The 22,777-nt window shown below is 41.8% G+C and overlaps 1 protein-coding gene across 1 annotated transcript in view; it reads left to right on the forward strand.

The window, feature by feature from the left end:
- LOC111952581 (3',5'-cyclic-AMP phosphodiesterase 4C) overlaps nucleotides 1-22,777 on the forward strand; it is a 149,913-nt gene that overhangs the window by 8,021 nt on the left and 119,115 nt on the right. Inside the window, exon 2 of the mRNA XM_023971404.2 lies at nucleotides 5,421-5,489. Coding sequence (XP_023827172.1) covers nucleotides 5,469-5,489 — 21 coding nt within the window. The 5' untranslated portion in view covers nucleotides 5,421-5,468. The remainder of the gene's footprint in view (nucleotides 1-5,420; nucleotides 5,490-22,777) is intronic.

The raw sequence follows: 22,777 nt of genomic DNA on the forward strand, positions 1-22,777 counted from the left end.
ATACCCCAACCAGAAGTCATGAATGTCAGGCAAGAGGCGACTCAGGGATGCTGGCCTAATAGGCAGGGTTGCAAAGAAAAAGCCATATCTCAGACTGGCCAATAAAAATTAAATATTAAGATGGGTAAAAGAGCACAGACACTGGACAGGGGAACTCTGCCTAGAAGGCCAGCATCCCGGAGTCGCCTCTTCACTGTTGATGTTGAGACTGGTGTTTTGCKGGTACTATTTAATGAAGCTGCCAGTTGAGGACTTGTGAGGCGTCTGTTTCTCAAACTAGACACTCTAATGTACTTGTCCTCTAGCTCAGTTGTGCACTGGGGCCTCCCACTCCTCTTTCTATTCTGGTTAGTGCCAGTTTGCGCTGTTCTGTGAAGGGAATAGTATACAGTGTGGTACGACATCTTCAGATTCTTGGCAGTTTCTCACATGGAATAGCCTTCATTTCTCAGAACAAGAATAGACTAACGAGTTTCTTAAGAAAGATCTTTGTTTCTGGCCATTTTGAGCCTATAATTGAACACACAAATGCTGATGCTCCAGATACTCAACTAGTGTAAAAAAGGACAGTTGTATTACTTCTTTAATCAGAACAACAGTTTTCAGCTGTGCTAACATAATTTCTGATTGGTTTTCTAATGATCAATTAGCCTTTTAAAATTATAAACTAGGATTAGCTAACACAACGTGCCATTGGAACACAGGAGAGATGGTTGCTGATAATAGGCCTCTGTACGTCTATGTAGATATTCCATAAAGAATCAGCCATTTCCAGTTACAGTAGTCATTTACAACATTAACAGTGTCTACGCTGTATTTCTGATGAATTTTATGCTATTTTAATGGACAAAAAATGATATTTTCTTTCAAAAACAAGGACATTTCTAAGGACCCCAAACATTTGAACAGTAGTGTACGTTTCAAGCAAACCACCACAGTTCCTGTGCCCAAGAACGCCAAGGTAACCTGCCTAAATGACTCCTGCCACGTCTATAGCCATGAAGTGCTTTGAAAGGCTGGTCATGGCTCACATCAACACCATCATCCCGGAAACCCTAGACCCATTCCAATTCGCATATTGCCCCGACACAATCTGTCGCACTCAACACTGCCCTTTCCCACCTGGGCAAAAGGAACACCTATGTGAGAATGCTATTAATTTACTAAAGCGCAGCATTCAGCACCATAGTGCCCACAAAGCTCATCACTAAGCTAAGGACCTTGAGCCTAAATACCTCCCTCTGCAACTGGATCTTGGACTTCCTGACGGGCCGCCCCCAGGTGGTAAGGGTAGGCAACAACACATCTGCCACGCTGATCCTCAACACTGGTGCCCCTCAGGGATGTGTGCTTAGTCCTCTCCTGTACGCCCTGTTCAGCCACGACTGTGTGGCCAAGCATGACTCCAGCACCACCATTAAATGTGCCAACGACACAACAGTGGTAGGCCTGATCACCGACAACGATGAGACAGCCTATAGGGAGGTCGGAGACCTGGCCGTGTGGTTCCAGAACAAAAACCTCTCCCTCAATGTGTGCAAGATAAAGGAGCTGATCGTGGACTACAGGAAAAGGAGGGCCAAACACGCCCCCATTCACATCGACAGGGCTGTAATGGAACAGATTGAGAGCTTCAAGTTCCTTGGTGTCCACATCACCAACAAACTATCATGGTCCGAAAACACCAAGACAGTTGTGAAGAGGGCACGACAATGCCTATTTCCCTCTCAGGAGACTGAAAAGATTTTGCATGGGTCCCCAGATCCTCAAAGTTATACAGCTGCACCATCGAGGGCATCCTGACTTCTTGCATAACCTCCTGGTATGGCAACTCCTTGAAATTTGACCATAATGTGCTACAGAGGGTAGTGCGTAAGGCCCAGTACATCACTGGGGCCAAACTTCCTGCCTTCCAGGACCTGTGTACTATGCGGTGTCAGAGGAAGGCCCTAAAAATTGGCACTCCAGCCACCCAAGTCATAGACTGTTCCCTCTGCTACCACACGGAAGGCGGTACCGGAGCGCCAAGTCTAGGTCCAAAAGGCTCCTTAACAGCTTCCACCCCAAGTCATTAGACTGCTGAACAATTAATCAAACCCCTACTATTGCCTTCAAAAAAAAAGAAATCTTCCCGCAGTTGCTACTTGCTGTTTTTTATTTTTTTTATCTATGCATAGTCACTTTCCCCCTACCAACATGTACATATGACCTTAACTAACCTGTACCCCCGAACATTGACCAGGCACTGGTACCCCCTTTTATATAGCCTCGTTATTGTAACTTTTTTTTACTTGAGTTTTTATTTAGTAAATATTTTCTTAACCAACACAGTTAAGAAAAATAACAGTTAAGTGTAAGTAAGCATTTCACGGTAACACCTGTTGTATGTGGCGCATTGTTTTTTTTTTATAGCAAGCCTCAGCTATGTGACTTACTGTCTGGAGGAGCAAACCATTTTCGTGAACGGGATTGTGTACCTAACAAATCCTAATTRCTAAATTTCCCCATATACACTCAATGGGCAGTTTGTTATCTCTAATGCTATGATAAATTAGGAATTGTTGCTCACGGTTGGTATAGGCCTATAGATAAATGGTGCACATTACTTTTTTTTTTTCCAGTGCGTGTGGACCTTTTGTGTTGTAAAAAAAAAAAAAAAAAAACTTTTTTTTTTAGTACTTGGAAATACACTGCTCAAAAAATAAAGGGAACACTAAAATAACCCATCCTAGATCTGAATGAATGAATATTCTTATTAAATACTTTTTTCTTTACATAGTTGAATGTGCTGACAACAAAATTACACAGAAATTTCAATGGAAATCAAATTTATCAACCCATGAGGTCTGGATTTGGAGTCACACTCAAAATTAAAGTGGAAAACCACACTACAGGCTGATCCAACTTTGATGTAATGTCCTTAGAATAGGTCAAAATGAGGCTCAGTAGTGTGTGTGGCCTCCACGTGCCTGTATGACCTCCCTACAACGCCTGGGCATGCTCCTGATGAGGTGGCGGATGGTCTCCTGAGTGATCTCCCTCCAGACCTGGACTAAAGCTACCGCCAACTCCTGGACAGTCTGTGGTGCAACGTGGCGTTGGTGGATGGAGCGAGACATGATGTCCCAGATGTGCTCAATTGGATTCAGGTCTGGGGAACGGGCGGGCCAGTCCATAGCATCAATGCCTTCCTCTTGCAGGAACTGCTGACACACTCCAGCCACATGAGGTCTAGCATTGTCTTGCATTAGGAGGAACCCAGGGCCAACCGCACCAGCATATGGTCTCACAAGGGGTCTGATGATCTCATCTCGGTACCTAAATGCAGTCAGGCTACCTCTGGCGGCGCCATGGAGGGCTGTGCGGCCCCCCAAAGAATACACCACCACACCATGACTGACCCACCGCCAAACCGGTCATGCTGGAGGATGTTGCAGGCAGCAGAACGTTCTCCACGGCGTCTCCAGACTCTGTCACGTCTGTCCATGTGCGTGTGAACCTGCTTTCATCTGTGAAGAGCACAGGGCGCCAGTGGCGAATTTGCCAATCTTGGTGTTCTCTGGCAAATGCCAAACGTCCTGCACGGTGTTGGCTGTAAGCACAACCCCACCTGTGGACGTCGGGCCCTCATACCACCTCATGGAGTCTGTTTCTGACCGTTTGAGCAGACACATGCACATTTGTGGCCTGCTGGAGGTCATTTTGCAGGGCTCTGGCAGTGCTCCTCCTTGCACAAAGGCGGAGGTAGCGGTCCTGCTGCTGGGTTGTTGCCCTCCTACGGCCTCCTCCACGTCTCCTGATGTACTGGCCTGTCTCCTGGTAGCGCCTCCATGCTCTGGACACTACGCTGACAGACACAGCAAACCTTCTTGCCACAGCTCGCATTGATGTGCATCCTGGATGAGCTGCACTACCTGAGCCACTTGTGTGGGTTGTAGACGCCGTCTCATGCTACACTAGAGTGAAAGCACCGCCAGCATCAAAAGTGACCAAACATCAGCCAGGAAGCTAAGGAAGAGAATTGGTCTGTGGTCACCACCTGCAGAACCACTCTTTTATTGGGGGTGTCTTGCTAATTGCCTATAATTTCCACCTTTTGTCTATTCCATTTGCACAACAGCATGTGAAATGTATTGTCAATCAGTGTTGCTTCCTAAGTGGACAGTTTGATTTCACAGAAGTGTGACTGACTTGGAGTTACATTGTGTTGTTTAAGTGTTCCCTTTATTTTTTTGAGCAGTGTATATCATGCGAGTACTGGAACAGTCAAAAAATGTAAAATGCCCTTCCCTAGTTCAGTATTAGGTATTAACTGTATTGTATTATTTAAAAGACAAAGACAGACCTTCAAAATAGATAGGCCTAGATGTCTTGTAATAAGTTGGTCTGCGTTTTGAATTCACAGTATATACAGTGGGGCAAAAAAGTATTTAGTCAGCCACCAATTGTGCAAGTTCTCCCACTTAAAAAGATGAGAGAGGCCTGTAATTTTCATCATAGGTACACTTCAACTATGACAGACAAAATGAGAAAAGTAAATCCAGAAAATCACATTGTAGGATTTTTTAATGAATTTATTAGCAAATTATGGTGGAAAAATAAGTATTTGGTCAATAACAAAAGTTATCTCAATACTTTGTTATATACCCTTTTGTTGGCAATGAATTTTTTGGCACACTGTATGTATTTTTTTAAGGAGTGGGGGAGTCCCATTTTTTTTTTTAGTACTTTTTTTTTGCTTTATTGAAGAGATAATAAAATGTTGGAAAGACTTGGGAGGGTGAGCCAAAGGTCAGTGGGCTGGATTTGAACCCATACCGAACTCTGGCATACATGTGTTCCGGGGTCAGCGGCTGTAACCGCCGAACCACACAAGTCACATGGGATTTGCAGGTTGTCATATTGACTCACATTCCAAGGAGAAATCAAATCAATGCATATTATGAATCATGGACAATATTTACAGGATAACATATTGACTCACATTCCAAGGAGCAATCAAATCAATGCATATTATGAATCATGGACAATATTTACAGGATAACATATTGACTCACATTCCAAGGAGCAATCAAATCAATGCATATCATGAATCATAGACGTTATTATTATTATCATTCACTGCTATGGAAACAAGCCACATAGGCCCTATTGAAAGAGTATTCAACTTTTATTCATGAGGTATGTTGAGGTTCTTGAGGAATAAAGATATTCTGCGCTTTTATAAAATATGGATTTTATAACAGCATTGCTTGCTGTTCGGGGTTTTAGGCTGAGTTTCTGTACAGCACTTTGAGATATCAGCTGATGTACGAAGGGCTATATAAATAAATTTGATTTGATTTTGTTGCTGTATAAGTAAAGCATGAAAGATGGGACTAGAAAATGTATCGCAACCCAACTCTGTTTGCCTCCCTCAGCTGCAGTCCTACCACACCGGGTGAAGGTGTCCCAGAGCTTCTGCGTCAATGGCTCGGCTGTCGACAGAGGTAATTATGAGTCAAAGCTGCATCCCCTCCCATCACCCCCCCCCCTTTTTTTCCCTACCTTATTGCCCTGAGAGGCTCCTTGTGCGATAATCTTGGGCGATAAGCATAAAGCATGAATCACAGCCGATTGTGCTGTTTGCTCTTTATTGCATCACTGGCTGTGAATTGTCTATGTGTTAATGCATTACTATCTCCGTCAAAAGTCTTGCTCAAGTATGTGTGTGATTTGTGATTGTGGGTGGACATGAAAGGCCACTCTGTCATAAAGCCTTATCTGTGCCTCCAGGGCATTCCTCACTCGTGACACAGGGCTCTGCGGTCCCAAACCACGCGCACACACAGCCCTCTGAACCTCTGGGGTGCAGGGTGAAATTATTTCACGAGACTCAAAGGCTCTTATGTCATCTTTGAGGTGTCAAGGAGGATTGTGTCCTCCCATGGAAGAAAATTAAGTTATTCTATTCATGCTCACATAATTGAATGGAAAAGAGAGGATGAGAGCTGTGAATTAATTGGGTGGAATTCATTAAGAGTTGAATTTCCATAAGTAAATAATGGTGTTTGCACATGTAACACTGAGACCTCTTGACGCCACAGCTCATGTTCTCATTCTGTCGGGTTCTTCCATTTCCGCTAATGGAATCAATTATTTTGATTATGACATTTAGTCAAGGGACCACCTGCTGATTTCCCCAGGAGGTGGAGGTGTAAGAAAGAGTGATACAAACACACACTTAAAATAGCAACAGTATATGATCATTTACAGTGCCTTTAGAAAGTATTCACACCCTTTGACTTATTTTACCTATTTTGTTGTTACAGCCTGAATTTAAAATGGATTAAATTGAAGAAAAAAAATTGGCACTGACCTACACGCTATCCCATAATGTCAAAGTGGTATTATGTTTTGGGGAATTTTTACAAATTAATAAAAATGAGAAGCTGTAATGTCTTGAGTCAGTCTGTATTCAGAACCTTTGTTATGGCAAGCCTAAATAAGTTCAGGAATATAGATTTCCTTAATAAGTTGCATGGACTCACTGTGTGTAATAATAATGTTTAATATATTTTTTATGAGTAACTCATCTCTGTACCCCACATATACAATTATCTGTAAGGTCCTTCAGTCGAGCAGTGAATTTCAAACACAACTTCAACCACAAAGACCAGGGAGGTTTTCCAATGCCTCGCAAAGAAGAGCACCTATTGGTAGATGTGGAAAATTTACAAAAAAGCAGACCTTGAATATCCCTTTGAGCATGGTGAAGTTATCAATTACACTTTGGATGGTGTATCAATACCCCCAGTCACAACAAAGATACAGGCATCCTCCTAACTCAGTTGCCGGAGAGGACCAACCTAGAGACCAATCGTGACTTAAAAAKAGTTTAATGGCTGTGATAGGAGTTTTTATTTCACCTTTATTTAACCAGGTAAGCTAGTTGAGAACAAGTTCTCATTTGCAACTGTGACCTGGCCAAGATAAAGCATAGCAATTCGACACATACAACAATATTGTAAACTGAGGATCGATCAACAACATTGTCGTTACTGCACAATACTAGCCTAATTGACAGAGTGAAAGGAAAGCCTGTATAGTTAAAATATTCCAAAACATGCATCCAGTTTGCAACAAGGCACTAAAGTAATAATGTGACAAAGCAATTAACTTTTTGTCCTGAATACAAAGTGTTATGTTTGGGGCAAATCCAATACAGAGTTCCATTTTTTTTTCTTAAATCTACTTGAAAATCCAGAACATGGTTGTCTAGCAAAGATCAACAACCAAATTGACAGAGCTTGAAGAATTTTGAAAAGAATTATGGACAAATGTTGCACAATCCAGTTGTGGAAAGCTCTTAGAGACTTAGCCAGCAATTACGGATATGAGTCTTTCTGGGTAAGGTGCTAATACAAATATTGACTCGGGTGTGAGTACTTATTTCTGTATTACATTTTCAAAATTTCAATAGTTTAGCATTTTTTTTATATACATTTTTGCTTTGTTATTATGGGGTATTGTGTGTAGATGGGTGAGAAATCAATTGAATACATTTAGAATTTAGGCTGTAACACAACAAAATGTGGAATAAGTGAAGAGGTATGAATACTTTCTCAAGGCACTGTATGTAAATCCTGCAAAACATAGCTACCCTCAGAATGCAGCAGTGGTTACAAATGCAGGTGAAGGTGCTTGCATTCTTCTGATCATTACGGTAAGCAAATGGTTCTTATCAACCTCCCTAGTGGCTGTAGGTAATTATTGTGGAGCCCACAGGTGATCTTATCTCTCGTAACGTGTGATGACTTTATGAATCAATATTTATTTTCTGAATAAAAAGTCATTTTCACACTCGATTACTCCCTGTGGTAATGTCATCAGTCATCAGAAATTCAGCTGGGGGTAAACAACCTAATAAAGTCAACGACTTTGCTTTAAGGGGGTGCAATCTTTGGTTTTGATAATAAATGGCGTGGGTTATTTGACTCTCAGCCTATCTCGGTCTCAACCTCTCTCTTTTTGCATGTGGGCGGCCGTAGTGTTGTCACGATACCAGTATCACAATACCATATTTTAATAGTTAAAAAAAAAAATACAAAGCAGACTAAACTCTATAGTCCTTTTAAAACCTACTTTGTAAAATATTGTTTGCTATAGCTTGCAAAATAAACATGTGACTCTGGGTGAAATTCAGTCCGCTTCATGTTTTGTTTCCTGTGCTTCCTAAGTGACAACACTATGTGTGGGTGTGCATGTGTGTCTTATTGAGGATGTGTATTGTTTGTACATTACAGGGCAGATGGGTGCACAGTCTGTCCTCAGTGCCACTCTGTGCATAGCACTTCCCAGTGGGCCCACATGGTTTAAAGTCTCTCTGCTGTCAAAAAGCCACGGCACATCAAGGGAAGTCTCACTCTCTGTAATTCCCTATCAGAGCCAAAAACATGCACTGTACCAAGAACAGACAGAATGGCATACCGTGAAGCATCTGGTGTCCTCCATTACCCTGAACCATGATCTTATTATTGCCCCCACAATATATATGCATTGATTGAAGCTCAATGTTACATTCAAATCTCCCTACCATCATATCTAAGCCAATATGACACCAATCTCTATGAAAATTAGCAAATTAACTTGATTGGAGGTGAACAACACACTCCCCGCCTCATCATGAGCCTTCCGGCCAATACCGACAACCACATACCAGATTTTTTTTAACAGGGTCATTAGCAATTTATGTTTTAAGAGTATTTATTGTGCTGACCTACCTGAATCTAGACGTCAGGTTAAAAAGAGACTATAGCGTCCATAAAGTGCCCATTGGACTTTAAAAAAATGCCGGATTGACAAAATTTGTAGGTGCAACAGATTTTATAAAATGTATATTTTATCGCTCTCAACATGGTAATTTATGTCCGTTAAGAACCAACAATGTGCTTCCTTTTTTTGTAGCATTTCTGACCATAAGAACATAGTTTTTAACCGAAACTCAGTTATAACATGGGGTTGATTGCTCGGCAACAACACAGCTGCTTGCACCATGCTACCACTGCCAGTCATAAGAAGTGTATGCGAACCAACCTAGGCTACTGTATATAGCTAGCAATATGGTGTTATTCATGCTGAGGTTAATCAATAAATGCAAACAGATATTTTGATTAGCTAGCTAATGTAACGTTATACCAGTCACATGAGAGTTAACGTTGGCTAGTTAGTATAGGTTGACCGATTTTTATGATTTTTCAACGCCGATACCGATTTATTGGAGGACCATAAAAGCCCATGCCGATTTTTATTTTATTTTTTTAAATCGTTAAAAAAAACGTTTTTTWTTTTTGATATATATTTTTTAAATGTATTTGTAATAATGACAATTACAACAATACTGAATGAACACTTATTTTAATTTAATATAATACATCAATAAAATCAATTTAGCCTCAAATAAAATGAAACATGTTCAATTTTGTTTAAATAATGCAAAAACAAAGTGTTGGAGAAGAAAGTAAAAGTGCAATATGTGCCATGTAAAAAAGCTAATGTTTAAGTTCCTTGCTCAGAACATGAGAACATATGAAAGCTGGTGGTTCCTTTTTAACAGGAGTCTTCAATATTCCCAGGTAAGAAGTTTTAGGTTGTATATATTATAGGACAATTTCTCTCTATACGATTTGTATTTCATATACCTTTGACTATTGGATGTTCTTATTGGCACTTTAGTATTGCCAGTGTAACAGTATAGCTTCCGTCCCTCCTCGCCCCTACCTGGGCTCGAATCAGGAACACATCGACAACAGCCACCCTCGAAGCAGCGTYACCCATGCAGAGCAAGGGGAACAGCCACTCCAAGTCTCAGAGCAAGTGACRTTTGAAACGCTATTAGCGCGCACCCCGCTAACTAGCTAGCCATTTCATATCAGTTACACCAGCCTAATCTCGGGAGTAGATAGGCTTGAAGTCATAAACAGCTCAATGCTTGAAGCACAGCGCCGAGCTGCTGGCAAAACGCACGAAAGTGCTGTTTGAATGAATGCTTACGAGCATGCTGGTGCCTACCATCGCTCAGTCAGACTGCTCTATCAAATATCAAATCATAGACTTAATTATAACATAATAACACACAGAAATACGAGCCTTATGTCATTAATATGGTTGAATCCGGAAACTATCATCTTGAAAACAAGACGTTTATTCTTTCAGTGAAATACGGAACCGTCCCGTGTTTTATATAACGGGAGGCATCCATAAGTCTAAATATTCCTGTTACATTGCACAACCTTCAATTTTATGTCATAATTACGTAAAATTCTGGCAATTTAGGCGGCCCAAACTGTTGCATATACACTGACTCTGCGTGCAATGAACGCAAGAGAAGTCACACAATTTCACCTGGTTAATATTGCCTGCTCACCTGGATTTCTTTTAGCAAAATATGCATGTTTAAAAATATATACTTCTGTGTATTGATTTTAAGAAAGGCATTGATGTTTATGGTTAGGTACAGTCGTGCAACGATTGTGCTTTTTTCGCAAATGCGCTTTTGATAAATTATTCCCGTTTGGCGAAGCTGGCTGTCTTTGTTTAGAAGAAATAGTCTTCACAGAGTTCGCAACGAGCCAGGTTAGCAGGCAATATTAACTAAATATGCAGGTTTAAAAAATATATACTTGTGTATTGATTTTAAGAAAAGCATTGATGTTTATGGTTAGGTACACATTGCAGCAAGACAGTCCTTTTTCGCGTATACGCACCGCATCGATTATATGCAACGCAGGACTTGCTAGATAAACTAGTAATATCATCAACCATGTGTAGTTAACTAGTGATTATGATTGATTGATATTTTTTTTTTATAAGATAAGTTTAATGCTAGCTAGCAACTTACCTTGGCTTCTTACTGCATTCGTGTAACAGGCAGTCTTCTCGTGGAGTGCAATGTAATCAGGTGGTTAGAGCGTTGGACTAGTTAACTGTAAGGTTGCAAGATTGAATCCCCGAGCTGACAAGGTAAAAATCTGTCATTCTGCCCCTGAACAAGGCAGTTAGCCCACCGTTCCTAGGCCGTCATTGAAAATATGAATGTGTTCTTAAAACTGACTTGCCGAGATAAATAAAGATGTAAAACAAAAAAAAACGGCCAAGTCGGTGTCCAAAAATACCGATTTCCGATTGTTATGAAAACTTGAAATCGGCCATTCCCATTAATCGGTCGACTAGGTAGCAAACCAACAAGCGAGGAAAGCTAGCTGTGTGTGTGTGCTTGCTACCGGTCAAAAGTTTTAGAACACCTACTCATTCAAGGGTTTTTCTTTATTTTTACAAATTTCTACATTGTAGAATAATAGGGAAGACATCAAAACAATGAAATAACACATATGGAATCATGTAGTAACCAAAAAAGTGTTTTATATTTGAGATTCTTCAAATAGCTTTGATGACAGCTTTGCACACTCTTAGCATTCTCTCAACCAGCATCACCTGAAATGCTTTTCCAACAGTCTTGAAGGAGTTCCCACATATGCTGAGCACTTGTTGGCCGCTTTTTCTTCACTCTGCGTTCCAACTCATCCCAAACCATCTCAATTGGGTTGAGGCCAGGTCATCTGATGCAGCACTCCATCACTCTCTTTTTTGGTCAAATAGCCCTTAYACAGCCTGGAGGTGTGTTGGGTCATTGCCATGTTGAAAAACAAATGATAGTCCCACTCAGCGCAAACCAGATGGGATGGCGTATCACTCAAGGGACACACCGGTCTAATGTTCATTGCTCATGTTTCTTAGCCCAAGCAAGTCTCTTCTTCTTATTTGTCTCCTTTAGTAATGGTTTCTTTGCAGCAATTCGACCATGTAGGCCTGATTTCATGCAGTCTCCTCTGAATAGTTGATGTTGAGATGTGTCTGCTACTTGAACTCTGTGAAGCATTTATTTGGGCTGCAATCTGAGGCTGGTAAATCTAATGAACTTATCCTCTGCAGCAGGGTCTTCCTTTCCTGTGGTGGTCCTCATGAGAGACAGTTTCATCATAGCGCTTGATGGTTTTTGTGACTGCACTTGAAGAAACTTTCAAAGTTCTTGAAATTTCCGGATTGACTGACCTTCATGTCTTAGTAATGATGCACTGTCAGTTCTCTTTGCTTATTTGAGCTGTTCTTGCCATAATATGGACTTAGCCCTATTTGGTAAAAGACCATCTTCTCTATAACACCCCTACCTTGTCTTTACACAACTGATTTGCTCAAACGCATTAAAAAGGAAAGAAATTCCATAAATGAACTTCTCCTAAAAAGGCACACCTGTTAATTTAATTGCGTTCCAGGTGACTTCCTCATGAAGCTGGTTGAGAAAATGCCAAGAGTGTGCAAAGAYGTTATTAAGGTAAGGGGTGGCTACTTTGAAGAATCTCAAATATAATTTATATTTTGCTTTGTTTTGAATACTTTTTTTTGGTTACTACATGTTTCCATATGTGTTATTTCATAGTTTTGATGTCTTCACTATTATTCTACAATGTAGAAAATAGTAAAAATAAAGAAAACCCTGGAATGAGTAGGTGTCAACTGTTGACTGGTACTGTATATATGTAATGGGATGTATAGACATTGTGGATAGAATATGTAGTATATCTGAAGAATATGTAGGATATAATAGAATATGTACAGCAATAGTTGAATAGGATGGCCTTAACTAGAATACAGTAAGTAAACATTATTCAAGTGACCAGTGTTCCATTATTAATGTGACTAGTGTTCCATGTCTATGTAAATAGGGCAGCAGGCTCTAAGCTGCATGGTTGAGTAACGGGGTGGTAGCCGGCTAGTGACAGTGACTAAGTTCAGGGCAGGGTACGTGTCAACACACACAAATCATATGGTCCAGACAGCGTCAGCAGCAAGGCACTTCAGGCATGCGCATACCAGCTCGCATTACCGTTCCAGAAGCTGTTCCAGCTATCACTGAACTGTGGGATAGTTCCAGACTTATGGAAGAAGTGGCTGAATGTCCCAGTACCTAAAAACAACAGGCCAAAAGAAAATAACGACGTACGCCCTGTAGCCCTGACATCTGTACTTAATGAAATGTTTTTGAAAAGATTATTAAACATTCTCTCTGGTCTCTCATCCCAATTAGCTCCAAACCAATTGGCCTACCATGCCTCCAGGGCTGTTGTATATTGAGTTACTGGTCATTCTGAACAACATCTACGAACATTTAGAAAAGGCAAATAGCCTAGTGAAAATTGTATTAATTGACTTCAGTAGCGAGTTTAACATCATCCTACCCATCTACTGGTGGATAAGCTGGTGAATTTGGATGTCAACTCTCTACTGGTCATGTGGATTAATAATTTCCTTGTGAACCGTACTCAACAAGTGAAGTTTAACTCCACCATCTCTACATCTGGAATGGTGAATACAAGAGCCCCTCAAGGTTGCGTACTTTCACTGATACTGTACAAACTGTACACAAACTATTGTCAAGCCTCTGAATCAGCCCACAAATTCTTTAAATATGCATATGACACTGCTGTTTTGGGTTTCCTTCACCCAGACCAAGCCTCTCTTCAAGGTTTTGACAGAGAAACTTTCAGCAAATAAATGTTAAGAAATCAAAAGCGATGGAAATGTATGTTTAAAAAAAAAACACAAACTGAACCATTTTAATGTCCACCACCATATCTTACAAATGTTCTATAAATCTGCTCTGCAGAGTGTGCTGTCCTTTGGTCTGATATTCATGTTTGGAAACATGCGAGTGCAAGACCAAGTCAAACTTCAGCGCTTAATTAAGACGGCGGGAAGGATAACTGGTATAGATCAAGAATCATCCACCAACCTGTGTACACAACTCATCTTCCTAAAACTTGAAAGCATTTTTACAGGACAGTACTCATCCCCTTAACTCAAAACTCAGTTGCAGCAGCTGGACAAAGGGAAAGAGACTTATTCAAAAGAACATCAAAACAGATAGTCTGTTTGTCCGTCGAGTATACAGCATATTGCACTTACACTTTAAATGTGTAGCTATAGCACTTTTAATTAATTATTTGATGTAGTTTCTGAATCTGGAGGCCGCTAGTGATTGCTATTTAACAGTCTGATGGCCTTGAGATAGAAACTGTTTTTCAGTCTCTCGGTCCAGGCTTTGATGCACCTGTACTGACCTCACCTTCTGGACCTCACTTTCTGGCTCGGGTGGCTTAGATCATACGGATTGCAATTTGTAACATGTCATACGAATTGTAAATCGTAAATATAATTTGAAATGGATTATGGACAACCACAAATTAATGCATACCATACGAAACATAACATACTAAGTGGTTTATTTACGGATTTACGTACAAAATAATACGAAATCCTATGAGATCAGGTTGCAACCAGCCCAGCCAGCCAGCAGCATGCAGTCAAAATAAAAAATGCTTGCTAACTTGGTTAACTACTTGATCAACTGTTTTAGACTATTATATTTTCGCCAAGCAAGATAAATAAATGTGCAATCACTCTTGAGTGACTGAAACCTCTTAGATGTAGAGTCCCCTGTTTAGGGGACCTGCATGGTGCTGGTATCGGTTCCGACCGACACTTGGACACCGTACAGTCGTGGCCAAAAGTTTTGAGAATGACACAAATATTAATTTTCAAAGTCTGCTGCCTCAATTTGTATGATGGCAATTTGCATATACTCCAGAATGTTATGAAGAGTGATCAGATGAATTGCAATTAATTGCAAAGTCCCTCTTTGCCATGCAAATTAACTGAATCCCAAAAAAACAGCCCTGCCACAAAAGGACCAGCTGACATCATGTCAGTGATTCTCTCGTTAACACAGGTGTGAGTGTTGACAAGGACAAGGCTGGAGATCACTCTGTCATGCTGATTGAGTTCGAATAACAGACTGGAAGCTTCAAAAGGAGGGTGGTGCTTGGAATCATTGTTCTTCCTCTGTCAATCACGGTTACCTGCAAGGAAACACGTGCCGTCCTCATTGCTTTGCACAAAAAGAGCTTCACAGGCAAGGATATTGCTGCCCGTAAGATTGCACCTAAATCAACCATTTATCAGATCATCAAGAACTTCAAGGAGAGCGGTTCAATTGTTGTGCAGAAGGCTTCAGGGCACCCAAGTCCAGCAAGCGCCAGGACCGTCTCCTAAAGTTGATTCAGCTGCGGGATCGGGGCCCCACCAGTACAGAGCTTGCTCAGGAATGGCTGCAGGCAGGTGTGCGTGCAGATGCACTCACCTGCCTGCAGCCATTCCTGGCGAATACTTTTGGAGGATGGCCTGGTGTAAAGAAGGGCAGCAAAGAAGCCACTTTTCTCCAGGAAAACATCAGGGACAGACTGATATTCTGCAAACGGTACAGGGATTGGACTGCTGAGGACTGGGGTAAAGTCATTTTCTCTGAATCCCCTTTCCGATTGTTTGAGCCATCCGGAAAAAATCTTGTCCGGAGAAGACAAGGTGAGTGCTACCATCAGTCTTGTGTCATGCCAACAGTAAAGCATCCTGAGACCATTCATGTGTGGGGTTGCTTCTCAGCCAAGGGAGTGGGCTTACTCACAATTGTGCCTAAGAACACAGCCATGAATAAAGAATGGTACCAACACATCCTCCGAGAGCAACTTCTCCCAACCATCCAGGAACAGTTTGGTGACGACCAATGCCTTTTTCAGCATGATTGAGCACCTTGCCATAAGGCAAAAGTGAAAGCTAAGTGGCTTGGGGAACAAAACATCGATATTTTGGGTCCATGGCCATTAAACTCCCCAGACCTTAATCCCATTGAGAACTTGTGGTCAATCCTCAAGAGGCGGGTGGACAAACAAAAACCCACAAATTCTGACAAACTCCAAGCGTTGATTATGCAAGAATGGGCTGCCGTGAGTCAGGATGTGGCCCAGAAGTTAATTGACAGCATGCCAGTGCGGATTGCAGAGGTCTTGAAAAAGAGGGGTCAACACTGCAAATATTGACTCTCTGCGTCAACTTCATGTAATTGTCAATAAAAGCCTTTGACCCTTATGAAATGCTTGTAATTATACTTCACTATTCCATAGTAACATCTGACAAAAATATCTWAAGACACTGAAGCAGCAAACTTTGTGGAAATTAATATTTGTGYCATTCTCAAAACTTTTGGCCACGACTGTACATGTGGACACGGTATCTTACTTCCGGCGCCGACCGAGATGGCCGCCTCACTTCGCGTTCCTAGGAAACTATGCATTATATTGTTGTTTTATATGTTATTCCTTACATTGGTACCCCAGGTAATCTTAGGTTTCATTACATACAGTCGGGAGGAACTACTGAATATAAGAGCAACGTCAACTCACCATCGTTACAACCAGGAATATGACTCTCCCGAAGCGGATCTGGTGYTTTGCCTTCCACCCAATACAATGGATCTGATCCCAGCCGGTGACCCTAAACAACGACGCCGAAAAAGGGGCAAACGAGGCGGTCTCCTAGTCAGGCTTCGGAGACGGGCACATCGCGCTCCACTCCCTAGCATACTACTCGCCAATGTCCAGTCTCTTGACAATAAGGTTGATGAAATCCGAGCACGGGTAACATTCCAGAGAGACATCAGGGATTGTAATATTCTTTGCTTCACGGAAACATGGCTCACTCGAGAGACGCTAACGGAGTCGGTGCAGCCAGCTGGTTTCTTCACGCATCGCGCCGACAGAAACAAACATCTTTCTGGTAAATCTTTCTGGTAAGAAGAGGGGCGGGGGTGTATGCCTTATGATCAACGAGACGTGGTGTGATCATAACAACATAACAACATACAGGAACTCAAGTCATTCTGTTCACCAGATTTAGAATTCCTCACAATCAAATGTCGACCGCATTATCTACCAAGGGAATTCTCTTCGATTATAATCACAGCCGTATATATTCCCCCCCAAGCAGACACATCGATGGCCCTGAACGAACTTTATCTGACTCTTTGTAAACTGGAAACCACACACCCTGAGGCTGCATTCATCGTAGCTGGGGATTTTAACAAGGCTGAAAACTGAAAACAAAACTCCTTAAATTCTATCAGCATATCGATTGTGCTACCAGGGCTGGTAAAACCTTGGATCATTGTTATACTAACTACAAACAGAAACTAAAACAGCAAGCTCCCGCGCTCAGGTCTGTTCAACGCTGGTCCGACCAATCTGATTCCACGCTTCAAGACTGCTTCGATCACGTGGATTGGGATATGTTCCGCATTCCGCGTCCAACAACAACATTGACGAATATGCTGATTCGGTGAGCGAGTTCATTAGAAAGTGCATTGACGATGTCGTACCCACAGCAACGATTAAAACATTCCCAAACCTTGATGGCAGCATTCGCGTGAAACTGAAAGCGCGAACCACGGCTTTTAACCAGGGCAAGGTGACCGGAAACATGATCGAATACAAACAGTGTAGCTATTCCCTCCGCAAGGCAATCAAACAAGCTAAGTCCCAGTATAGAGACAAAGTAGAGTCGCAATTCAATAGCTCAGACACAAGATGTATGTGGAGGGCTACAGTCAATCACGGATTACAAAAGAAAACCAGCCCCGTCGGGGACCAGGATGTCTTGCTCCCAGACAGACTAAATAACTTTTTTGCTCGCTTTGAGGACAATACAGTGCCACTGACACGGCCCGACACAAAACCTGCGGGCTCTCCTTCACTGCAGCCGAGGTGAGTAAACATTTAAACGTGTTAACCTCGCAAGGCTGCAGGCCCAGACGGCATTCCCAGCCGCGTCCTCAGCATGCGCAGACCAGCTGGCTGGTGTGTTTAAGGACATATCAATCAATCCTTATCCCAGTCTGCTGTTCCCAATGCTTCAAGAGGGCCACCATTTGTTCCTGTTCCCAAGAAAGCTAGGTAACTGAGCTAAACGACTACCGCCCGCGTAGCACTCACTTCCGTCATCATGAAGTGCTTTGAGAGACTAGTCAAGGACCATATCAATCCACCCTACCTGACACCCTAGACCTCTCAATTTGCTACGACCCAACAGGTCCACAGACGACGGCAATCGCAACCACACTGCACACTGCCCTAACCCATCTGGACAAGAGGAATCCTATGTGAGAATGCTGTTCATCGACTACAGCTCAGCATTTAACACATAGTACCTCCAAACTCGTACATAGCTCGAGACCTGGGTCTCGACCCGCCTGTGCAACTGGGTCCTGGACTTCCTGACGGGCCGCCCCCAGGTGGTGAGGGTAGGTAACATCTCCACCCCGCTGATCTCTAACACTGGGGCCCACCAAGGGTGCGTTCTGAGCCTCTCCTGTACTCCCTGTTCACCCACGACTGCGTGGCATGCACGCCTCCAACTCAATCATCAAGTTTGCGGATGACACTACAGTGTAGGCTTGATTACAACAACGACGAGACGGCTACAGGGAGTAGGTGAGGGCCCTCGGAGTGTGGTGTCAGGAAATAACTCACACTCAACGTCAACAAAAACAAAGGAGATGATTGTGGACTTCAGGAAACAGCAGAGGGAGCACCCCCTATCCACATTGACGGGGCAGTAGTGGAGAGGTGGAAAGTTTTAAGTTCCCTGGTGTAACATCACGGACAAACTGAATTGGTCCACCACACAGACAGCGTTGTGAAGAAGGCTCAGCAGCGCCTCTTCAACCTCAGGAGGCTGAAAGAAATTTGGCTTGTCACCAAAAGCACTCACAACTCTACAGATGCACAATCGAGAGCATCCTGTCAGGCTGTATCACGCCTGGTACGGCAACTGCTCGCCCACAACCGTAAGGTCTCAGAGGGTAGTGAGGTCTGCACAACGCATCACGGGGGAAACTACTTGCCTCCAGGACACCTACACCACCCGATGTCAAGGAAGGAAATAAAGATCATCAAGGACAACAACCACCCGAGCCACTGCCTGTTCACCCCGCTATCATCCAGAAGGCGAGGTCAGTACAGGTGCATAAAGCATCTCAAGGCCATCAGACTGTTAAACAGCCACCACTACATTTAGTGGCCGTGCAACATACTGACTCAACTCCAGCCACTTTAATAATGGAATTGATGGAAATTATGTAAAAATGTATCACTAGCCACTTTAAACAATGCCACTTAATATAATGTTTAACATACCTACATTACTCATCTCATATTGTAAATACTGTACTGTATTTCATCACTGCATCTTGCATCTTTATGTAATACATGTATCACTAGCCACTTTAAACTATGCCACTTTATGTTTACATACCAACATTACATCTCTCAATGTATAGACTGTACACATACATCTCGATCTTGCCTATGCCGTTCTGTACATCACTCATTCATATATCTTATGTACATATTCTTTATCCTTTACATTGTGTGTATAAGGTAGTAGTTTGTGGAATTGTTAGGTTAGATTACTGTGTTGGTTATTTACTGCATTGTCGGAACTAGAAGCACAAGCATTTCGCTACACTCGCATTAACATCTGCTAACCATGTGTATGTGACAAATAAAATTTGATTTGATTTGTTCCTTCTCCTGTTTTGTCATTTTAGTCCACGTGTGCTGATAAACAGTGCCAAACTAACAACTCTGCCATCCACACCTGTGCGGCGCTAGCCACAATAACGATKAAAATAAAAGGTTATTAGTCACATGTCAACTTACAGTGAAATGCTTACTTACGAGCCCCTAAGCAACAATGCAGTTTAAATAAAAAAAATATGAATAAGAAATAAAAGTAAGGAGTAAATAAAGTCCAGCAGTAAAATAACAATAGCGAGACTATATATATGGGGGGGTACCGGTATTGAGTCAATGAGTGGGGGCACCGGTTAGTTGAGGTAATATGTACACGTAGGTAGAGTTATTAACTTCTTTGTGACTGGGGGGCAGTATTGAGTAGCTTGGATGAATAAGGTGCCCAGAGTAATCTGCCTGCTACTCAGGCCCAAAAGCTAGAATATGCATATAATTAGTAGGTTTGGATAGAAAACACTCAGACGTTTCTTAAACTGTTTGCATKATGTCTGTGAGTATAACAGAACTCATATGGCAGGCAAAAACCTGAGAAAAAATCCAACCAGGAAGTGGGAAATCTGAGTTTTGTAGGTTTTCAAGTCTTTGCCTATCCAATATAGTGTCTATGTGGTCATATTGCACTTCCTAAGGCTTCCACTAGATGTCAACAGTCTTTAAGAACCTTGTTTCAGGCTTCTACTGTGAMGGGGGAGCGAATAAGAGCTGTTTGAACCAGGTGTCTGGCAGAATGCCATGCGCTAAGTCAGGCGCACGACCGTGAGAGTTAGCTGCGTTCCTTTTAATTTCTAAAGACAAAGGAATTGTCCGGTTGAAACATTATTGAAGATTTATGATAAAAACATCCTAAAGATTGATTCTATACATCGTTTGACATGTTTTTACGAACTGTAATAGAACTTTTTTGACTTTTCGTCTGAACTATGTGATCGCACATTGAGCATTTGGATTGCTGGGCTAAACGCGTGAACAAAAAGGAGGTATTTGGACATCAATGATGGACTTTATCGAACAAAACAAATTATTGTTGAACTGGGATTCCTGGGAGTGCATTCTGATGAAGATCATCAAAGGTAAGTGAATATTTAAGGTGTGCTTTCACCCTAAAGCCTTTTTGAAATCTGACACAGCGGTTGCATTAAGGAGAAGTTTATCTATAATTCCATGCATAACACTTGTATCTTTTATCAATGTTTATTATGAGTATTTCTGTACTTTGATGTGGCTCTGCACTTTCACCGGATGTTTGTTTGAGACAATGCATTTCTGAACATAACACACCAATTTCAAATTAGGTTTTTGGACATAAAGATTACCTTTATCGAACAAAACACACATTTATTGTCTAACAGGGAGTCCTGGGAGTGCCATCCGGTGAAGATCATCAAAGGTTAGTGATTAATTTTAACGCTATTTCTGTCTGACACCTCCTTCTTTGGAAAATGGCTGTATGTTTTTCTGTGGCTAGGTGCTGACCTAACATAATCGCAAGGTGTGCTTTCGCCGTAAAGCCTTTTTGAAATCAGACAGTGTGGCTGGATTAATGAGAAGTTTATCTTTAAAATGGTGTATAATACTTGTATGTTTGAGGAATTTTAATTATGAGATTTCTGTTTTGAATTTGGCGCCCTGCAATTTCACTGGCTGTTGGCGAGGTGGGACGCTAGCTTCCCACATCCCAGAGAAGTTAATGTGACTGTGCATAGATAATAACAGAGTAGCAGCAGTGTAAAATATTGATGTCATTTGATGTAGCCATTTGATTAGATGTTCAGGAGTCTTATGGCTTGGGGGTAGAAGCTGTTTAGAAGCCTCTTGGACCTAGACTTGGCGCTCCGGTACCGCTTGCTGTGTGGTAGCAGAGAGAACAAAATATGATTAGGGTGGCTGGAGTCTTTGACCATTTTTAGGGCCTTCCTCTGACACCGCCTGGTAAAGAGGTCCTGGATGGCAGGAAGCTTGGCCCCGGTGATGTACTGCTCGGCCTCTGACCACAAGGCACTACAGTTGCCATACCAGGCAGTGATGCAACCCATCAGGATGCTCTCGATGGTGCAGCTGTAGAACCTTTTGAGGACCCATGCCAAATCTTTTCAGTCTCCTGAGGGGGAATAGGTTTTGTCGTGCCCTCTTCATGACTGTCTTGGTGTGCTTTGACCATGTTAGTTTGTTGGTGATGTGGACACCAAGGAACTTGAAGCTCTCAACCTGCTCCACTACAGCCCCGTCGATGAGAATGGGGGCGTGCTCGGTCCTCGTTTTCCTGTAGTCCACAATCATCTCTTTTGTCTTGATCACGTTGAGGGATAGATTGTTGTCCTAACACCACACGATTAGCCACAATAGTGGAATTTGGGGTTCGCCTTAAAAATAAAAGTTCCCCATTTTTTTGAAGGTGATTCAAACTGATACAAATATGGAATCATGTCATATTTGGAGTGGTTAATGCTGAACAAGATCAAAATGTTAAACAGCCCTTAGATGTGGTATATTGGCCATATACCACACCCCCTCGGGCCTTTTGCTTAAATATCAAATCAAATGTATTTATATAGCCCTTCGTACATCAGCTGATATCTCAAAGTGCTGTACAGAAACCCAGCCTAAAACCCCAAACAGCAAGCAATGCAGGTGTAGAAGCAATGTTGGATAATCACCTTCCGGTGTAAAAAAACAGGCCTATTGTAAATGTGTATTACTGTTGCGTTGCCATCTTTATTGCAAAAAGTAATACAAGTACAAACAACTTTAAGCTACATATTATTTTGTCAGAGGTAATGAACTGTCCATCTATCAGCACAGCAATTGATAAAACATGACCATGTTTGAAACACAAGTGGTTCTGAGCTTTATTCAATATTACACAGGTAAACTAACAGTAACATAAATCAGGAATGSAGACAGGCTCTATCTATCTGAGCTGCTGTGTCCAACAAACCACCACTTGTTGTTATGTGGGCACCTACTTACCAAAAAAGGTTGTTTATTATGATTTWAAAAAATGCAATTACATATTTTGCTAAAATAAATGTTTAAAGAAATACAGGCATGCACCACATTATTACAAGACAAAACCGCTCAATCAAACCTGATGGTCTTGTAAGTATAAAAGCAAACGCTTGCATTCATTTAATTTGAAAAAAGTATGAAAAGGTGGCCTGATATCTTACTGTGGTGTGTGAAGAATCCAATACTTTACCTTCTATGCGGTACAAATCACATTTATTGTGCAAGCACCTCATCTAGGAGTATTAGGCTGTTTG

The sequence above is a fragment of the Salvelinus sp. IW2-2015 genome, linkage group LG26 (genome assembly GCF_002910315.2).
Source record: "Salvelinus sp. IW2-2015 linkage group LG26, ASM291031v2, whole genome shotgun sequence".
Classification (NCBI taxonomy): domain Eukaryota; kingdom Metazoa; phylum Chordata; class Actinopteri; order Salmoniformes; family Salmonidae; genus Salvelinus; species Salvelinus sp. IW2-2015.